The sequence below is a fragment of the Abramis brama genome (assembly GCF_963993115.1).
Source record: "Abramis brama genome assembly, chromosome: 23".
Classification (NCBI taxonomy): domain Eukaryota; kingdom Metazoa; phylum Chordata; class Actinopteri; order Cypriniformes; family Leuciscidae; genus Abramis; species Abramis brama.
Genome location: NC_139985.1, coordinates 29,360,039 through 29,368,456, shown reverse-complemented (window position 1 = coordinate 29,368,456; position 8,418 = coordinate 29,360,039). Strand labels below are relative to the sequence as shown.

Genomic DNA, 8,418 nt, shown 5'->3' with positions numbered 1-8,418 from the left:
CACATGACAAATGATCAGGCTACTCTAAGCATTTACAGTTAATAGTTATTACGCTATAAATATCTAGGTCTACAGATTCATGTGTGCAGAGGCCATATTATTATTATTTTTTATTTTTTTGAGGAACATGGGGGCCCATCAGGACTGCCTATGCATAGGGCCCGGGATCTTGTGTTACGCCCCTGTCCCCGGGTCTAGTACTGGGGTATTAAAGTCAGTGTTTACATGTTTACTGTACATACTGTATAAGGCGATGTCGGAGCTAGCGAATTCATGAGCGGGCAATAATGAGGGTGAGAGTAAAGAGAAAGAAAGCACTTTTTTTATTTATTTACAATACAGTCGCTCAAGTTGTGCTTGTATCTGTTACCCAAAATAATAAGTTCCAACACCTCACAGTCCCTCCTGTGACTACCGTCCCAACTATCTTCAATATTCACAGAAGAACTACTGATATGTTACATATTTGGAGTGATTCCCAGCAGCACAGAACAGTGATGAATGAGGGATGTAAAACTCAGCATAAATGTCAACATGACTGTTCAGATAAAACACATATAAGAAAAGTTTGACCACATTTGCTTGCAGTCTAAAGGTAGTGTTAATTTTGTCTTGCATGTTAATCATTTCATGCTCTGAGCTGCATTGTGTTCAACATTTTGTTGATTAAAATAAAGTGTTACAATATCTTGAGCAACATTTATATACATTCTTTAAAATCACACACACAGAGTTTACTTTGTTTCATATATATATATATATGTCAAAAGAAAGGACAGTTAATATATATTAATATATAAGAAGTTAATATATAGGCAACATAAATATATTAAGTAATTTGAAAAAAATACATTTTCCACTAATTTGTTCTTACTGCAAGGCTCTTATTCAATCTAGACATACAGCACATTAATGGGAGATGACATTCACTTGGAGTATATCATCTTTATATCTTTCCATCAAGCATTTAATAAGATTAAAAGGATTTATAACAAACAAAATTATTAATATAAAAGAAAACAAAGGTTTTTAATTCAGTAACTGTAACTGTTCAGACTGTTAAATGACTGCCACATAACGCTGCAAACATATTTGTCACAACCAGAGGGAGATGAAGGATTGTACAGGATTGTGGTCATAGAGTTCTCAGTGTATGTCATCTCTTTCGCTGGCTCGCTCTCAGTCCTTCCTAAACACATTTCAGGTCCAGATTTCTGTCACAATTCTCAGACACCGTTACATGAGATAGTTCCATCATTTCTTTTACGGGATGAAATCTTTGATCCTTTGTCATCAACACACCAGCACTGGCCTCTTTGCATTCCCCTTGATGAGCGACACTGTCTCAAGAAGAGCAAACTGCATTATTGTTTATAGAGAACAGATTACATTCTTACAATCATGGCGATGGAGCAAAACACAGACAAATGGATTAATTGGAACGGTTCTAAGTAACAATTCAGATTGGACCGTGCAAACATGTTAAATTTGTTACAGTGATGTGCAGCACGTTTATTCGTCTGCTTTAACAATCCTGACATGCTTTGCCTTGATTTTGCATTGCTAAAACACCGTCTTTCTTCTCTACACACCTGTTTCCTCCTGAAGGACCCTTGTCTGTCACAGTTAGGGATGTAGATGTCCTGAATTGAATGAATGATTGTGAGCTCAATGCTCTGGAGGACTGTGTTTAACAGTTTGCGACAAGGACCCTATAGAATGAAACAACAATGAAAACATGATTAATGCAAAAGTTTTCATTTATGACTCAAAGTCAGACAGTATGAACAGTATATTAATATTTATGCATAACATCATTTACAGAGCCATAAGAAGATATGTTACCTTTTCATTGTTATCAGTGGTTGATGGTTGATTGTCTGGAAAATAAAACTTATAGTCTTAATATGATTACAGTACGGCTTTTTGGCAATTAAACAGCACTTTCTTAAAATGCTCAAGAATACCTTGTACTGTATTCTTACCATTTTCATTGTACAAAGTACAGATAAGCCTTTTACATTAAGTTTGCTGGTTTCTTTTCCCTCTTAAACACATGCAAAATAATTATATAACTTATAAATCATTGTTACACATTTTCATATGAACAACTCAAAATTGAACGTGAATTGCATTTTCATTCTAGTATCTACATGCTCAACTTTTAGGTTTAGTTTGTTTAGGTTAGCCAGTTTTAAACCAGACAAAATCCATGTGAGAAAAGATGCCATGAGGCAAGACCATCTTACCTGTAGGTGGAGGAATGTCAGTGAAGGTGCTTTTGATGTTTTTGCAGACCCCTCGTCCCTGAAGCAGTGCCTGAAGGGGGCTTTGCTCCCCGAGAAGAGGGATACACCGAAGACCCTGAGCACACGGTAGGGTGTAAACCCCACAGGGTTCATCTAATGCCAACGTGGATGTGATCTCCTCCCCGGATAAACTTTCAGCTCGGTGACCCTTGAGGTCCCCTGAGGGCCCATTGCACAATGAGCAGATCTTCCTCAAGCCTAATACAAGGGAGTTGGAGCCAGATAAGCTGAGTTGAATGGTAACCAAAATGGTTAGTAAATAAGAAAAAGAAACCATCTTCGTCCAGTACAGAAAAGCTTGTTTTCAGTGAATGCTCTTCTCTCTTCCAGGTCTCTCTGATATTCAATGGAAGTAGTAGTGTGAAATCAGGTATCTAAAGACAGTAATTAGATCAAATTGCTCAGTAATGCAACATGGGCTGCTTTTAAAGAGCTGAGATGCTGTAGGGGTGGGAGACTGAGAGATGCTGGGCGTTAAATAAGAGGTGGAGTTACTGGATAACTCTATCCCTCCCCATTTCTGCCACAGCTACATTTCAAATGATGTACAAATTCAGCTGGTTTGAGTTCATGAATTATGTGAACATGCAATATTTTGTTTCCACTGATGCACATAAAGAATAATAGGTATTTCTCCAGGTATTATTAAACTGAAATGAGTCTATTTTCCCAAAGCATTTTGCATATAGAGATGAAACTTAGACATTGATATTGTGGGTTTCCCAAAAGCATTGTAATGTGCCAGTGGTTTCTACAATCTACTTATTTTTACGCAAGATATACTTGCAGAAATGGGCAGACCATGTTTTAAAACGAGAATGATTCTTCATTTATATTAGTTAATTAATTGATGGTGAACCAGACAATAAATCTGATTGCCACTCTGGTACTTTTAGAGAGGCATCTCTCTATATGCCATTTTTAAAATGGAGTAATTCTATTAAATTGTATTTATTACTGATACCCTGAAGAGTTTGTTTTGGTTATCTTTGAAACCTTTGCTGCCTCACAAATGCTGGACAGTGTTGTGGATAGTTACACATGATGAGTAATGATGAGAACTGATGAGTCACTGTAAAAAATCAGTATATGATCAATAAGTTATGACAACATATGTTTTTATATTGCTTCTACGCAATTTTCATCTTTTCTTTTGTAAGTTATACAAGATTCAACATTTTTTTTAAGCCAGTTTAATGTAATTTAAGTTGAAATGACTTAAACATCCAAGTTGATTGTACTTATATTACAGTGTATATATTTTAGCTCTGGATTGGTTTATAAATTAGATTTAGTCTGCACAAACTTTGTCAAATAAAAGATCATATTCTAATCATAAAATTTAGTTTTGACACAATGTGTAGTTACTACATCTAATATCTTTTTGCCAAATGGCTTCTTTGTCTGTGTTTCTCCTTTCCTGGATTTTCAGACTTAAGTGCCACTTCCCTTAGGATGTTGTGATGGCGTATTGTATTAGTTGATTTGGCAGCAGGACAAAAAATTCCTACACCCACAGCAACACCCACATGCTGCCAAGACTTGGGCTACTATAACAAATTACTCTATATTGCAGTGTATCACTTTTTTCCAGTTGTCTCCATCTCTTTTCCTCCCAAATCACACACACACACACACACACAAACACAAATTAGCACAATCCTTTTTCATGAAGTCATGGATGATCGCTTAATGACTTTAAGCCTGTTTTTCAAGAACTTCACCCTTGATCTGTCATTGCACTGATTTCCCCATCGCAATGATGTCATAATTAATCGCCTCAAGTAGGAAAATGAGCACCACATCACAGGTGTTTCTGAGTGACATGGGGAAAAATTAACAAGGGCTTTCCCCTCTAACCAGAATTTTTTTAAACGTTTTACTGATATCCAAGGAAACATTCTGTGTATGTGCTTTGTCAGACAATATCTTCTTAAAAAACGCATGGAAGGGTTTACATACATGTTGTTGGCAACCAGCTTCATTCCTACAGGTGTGCAAGTCACCTATAAGGGAAAGTGACCCCACATCTGTACAGCTGTGCAGTATTTCTCACTAAAGTACAGGGGAAATAAGAAACTTCCAGGGCTGCCTCGCTCTCCATCTGCGTCTTTGACTTTCCATAAATTTACATGTTCATTTAATCATTTAGCAGATGCTTTTATCCAAAGCGACTTACAAATGAGGAGAGCAATAAAAGCAGTTAAATGAACAATAGGACAACAATATGTAAGTGCTGTGACCTTTCCCAGTTTGGTCTAACCCAGTATATGTAATTCTCTTTTCTAAACAGATATAGAATAGAAGAGAAGTGAAATGAAAATGTTAGTATTAATGGATCAAGTGTTGCCGAAAAAGATGTGACTTCAGCTTATATATAATCTGTTATACAATATATCCGTTTACCATCGACCATATCATGCCCACACCTTTAGTGTACAATGTTCTGTAAACAATTGCTGTAATGTACAGTATTTAGTTCCCAAAGAGCCTCTGCTCCTGGGACTGTGAGAGCGGTGCGACCATCTCGATTTAAGTAGTGCATACAAAATTCATTGGTTTGTAATCCTCTATATAGATCAGTGGTTCTCATCTGGGGACCCACAGAACTGAACATGATTTTTTGTCTCCCTTATTGACACACCTCAAATCTTCAGCCCAGTAGCAAAAAGGTAAGGGTAAAGGAGAGATATATACCATGCAAACCATGCGATACCATGCGAACGTGGTGGTTTCCCCTGAAGGTGGTGAACGTGATTTCACTAAGTACAACAGGTTCCTGGATCAACATCTTTGATGATCCTGGAACAACATTACAATCAACCAATCAGATTTGAAGGACAAGTTTACAATTTATGTGAAGTTTAGGGTTACAATCAGGGTTCTACATCTGTGTTATTCACCTATCATTTCCCTCTGATTTTAGGTAGAAGTTATGGGTAGGGTTAGGTTTAGGGGTAAGGATAGGGTTAGGACTACATTTCCGAACAGGAATGTTGCTCCAGGATCAACAAAATCCAGGATCCAGCAACATTTCTTACTTGGCAAAATGACAGTGACCATAGGTCCTCAGAACGAAAGTTGAGAACCACTGATACAGTATATATCACATCCTCATCTATTCATCCTACCTGACAGACCACCTCCGACATGGACACTTCCACCAGTCCTCCAATGACATACAGATGGATCCTGTCAAGGTGCAAGTCATCCATCACCCTGTAAGAACTGCAGTGCTTCCTGGACTTTTCCTGCTTCCATTCATCAGAGGCGTCAGTGGTGTGGTTGCTCCTCTCAGCAGTCTCTTGAAAAGTAAGCCTAATCATGCCTCCCATACTCCGAAATCCAAACCTTGATCTCCCGTTTATCCTTAAAGTACTACTGACATAGGGGACATCCTAATCGCGTCTCCTAATCGACGTCGACTGAGTCGGTCAACGTCTTGACCCCTATGAACATTAAAATAAGATCTCTAGTGCTCCACTAACTTGCTGCGCATCAATACCTAAACAGACTCCAGACAATGCCTTTGAATTTGCTTTAATCATGGCCGGAGGATCTCAGACCAATTTCAGAGAGAATCCCACCAGCAAAAAGAATACAACAGTTTTTATAGAATACGAGCATGGTAAAGGTGACATGATACATTACATAATTTTCCTACAATACAATTGGTTCTTCAAATGCATGATTCAGCAAACCCTTCTGTTACTAGGTAGAAGCAAACTCTGGATTTCTTGATTTACTTCACTTACTCGAAGTCATGAGAAAATATGAAGGCAGATGACCTCACTCAGCTCCACTTGCTTGATGTGGAAGATCAAATCTCAATGGTTCTTGCGAAAGTTCAAACATGCTTGCGTGACATGCAAGAATCAACCAGATTTTTGGGTGAACTAACCCTTTAAGTCCCTGGTACAGTGGTCCATTCACCATCCTGCAACAGATAAATCCAGTCACTTATCAGCTCTAGCTCCCTTCACAGTAACGTATGTTTCCCTTTTGAAGCCTCACCTGCCTTCACTCTCTAATTTTGACATAATGATTGCTACTGTAGATATCTTACCTTTCGAACAGGAAAAATACGATTTCTAGGCCGGTGTAAATCCTTTGAAATCTTGCAATTGTCAATCTCTGAAAAGCCAGTCGGATGTTGTCTGACTAATGACAAGTTGTATTACGGGCTCTGTCACTTTTCATCTTTGCTTGTAAACTCTTCTTTGAATCAAGTTTTGTTTGTTTTAGAAATGAATGATTCTTCTGAGACTAAAATGTCTCACACTATATATTGTTTTAGTAAGTGAGGGATTGTTTCTTTGTATCATCAACACTTTTCTCAAACAGCTGCATATAAACGGCGGGTGGATTATTGCTGTCAGTATACTGCATTCGGTAAGACAAAAGCAATGATCATTATGACATGACAAAAAACAGCAGCACACTACACTAGTACACCATCTGAAGTACAAGCTAGAGTATAAAATATGCCAAATATGCAAACACTGGCCATGATGAATGCAATTACATGCATTGATAAAACATGCATATGAACATTAAGGTGCATTCATGCCATGTCAGAATTACCATAATTATGTGATTCTGACTTGTAAAAATACATTTGCATAGCAACTGTTAGTTGATTTTATCAATTCATTACTCATATTTTCATTTTGGTGTTGACACATTTTCATTTTGGTGTTAATAGTGTTGACAAAGAAATGCATAATTCTGAGTCCGAGGATGTGAACAGCTCTGACTATATCTAGTAATTATGGTAATTACGTTGCGGCATGAACATGATACGAGGGTGAGCAAATTATATGATTTTTATTTTGGGTCAGTTAGTTCCATATCACTTAGCCAAATGATTTCAGTTATTTCAAAGGTTCTTACAGCCTACAACAGCACCCCCCCCCCCCACACACACACACACAAAAACACACACACCGACACTGAACAAGCAAATGAATATAGCGAAGAATATGATAAAAACATTATGTTCAGTTTGTTTTATTGTGTACGCCGGTAAGCACATACTCTCTTTTTCCTGCTCTCACTCGCATACATTCGCACAGAAACATAGTTATCAGAATTCACACATTACAAATTTATCAAAACAATTGTTTAGCAACTTAAAAGCTACATTAAATTTCTAACTAGCGAGGTACGGCGCTGTTCTTGAAGCAGGTAAACTTACAGTTTCACTACTAGTAGAGACGCTGCTGCCGAACACTGTTGAGAGACACACAGACTCAGGTAATTCACACTCGCTTAATCAATCAATCAATCTCTCTCTCTCTCTCTCTCTCTCTCTCTCTCTCTCTCTCTGTGAGTTTTCCTTTTTCTACATTCTTCAACATTGATAATGTGGGCATTTACATCACGGGTGATTGGCTTAAATCCTGTTGCCACATGAACAAAGATGGCAGATTTCAATTCACATGCTGCATCAACTGAGCAACATCCAGATAAATGGGTTTACAAAAAGATCATATAGTTACGTGGATTAATTCGACCTCTATGTCCTTTTTTAGAACTGGAAACTTTGAAACACCATTGACTGTTATTGTATGGACAAAAGCAGCTGAATTGTTCTTGAAATACTTTATTTTGTGCACTGCATGAGAAGAAAAACAGAATGAAGGTGGCACACTTTATTTTGGGGTTAACTATTATATAAAGCGCATGTAAAATACATTAGGGAAAGTGTTCTTCTTTGTTTTTAACAGTTTATAATCACCCTTACTAGTTCACTTTAAATGATCCGATAGTGTGGCAAATACGTTTTTAAAAGTATATTGTATATTCCAGTGCATGCACAATAATTTAGAATAAGCAAAATGCTGTTTTAAAATAGTATTAAATAGAGTATAGTTTGTCACACCACAGGAGATCTCAACTTCCCTGAAGTATTTAATTTCAACTACCCATTTTTAGAATAATTGCTTCCTTGCTTTGAGCATGAAAGCTTGTTCAGATGGGGTTCTTAAGTTTGGTGTTTTGAGTAATTTCCAGTGATTTTTCTTGATCCAACTCCTTCTCCCTAGTGGAGCTGCACAGCATTTCGACTAAATGGATAAAACAATACCTCTGTTTACGCTTAACATCA

General features: G+C 37.3%; 1 protein-coding gene across 1 annotated transcript; it reads right to left on the bottom strand.

The window, feature by feature from the left end:
* Positions 1-312: 312 nt before the first annotated feature.
* Positions 313-5,644, bottom strand: igfbp6a (insulin-like growth factor binding protein 6a; the record flags this gene model as incomplete). The annotated part of the gene is made up of 6 exons (XM_084102007.1): positions 313-1,340; positions 1,593-1,712; positions 1,846-1,880; positions 2,250-2,536; positions 4,272-4,315; positions 5,441-5,644. 6 exons carry the CDS (start codon positions 5,642-5,644, stop codon positions 1,227-1,229), a joined length of 804 nt encoding a protein of 267 aa, XP_083958133.1. The 3' UTR covers positions 313-1,226.
* Positions 5,645-8,418: the final 2,774 nt, after the last annotated feature.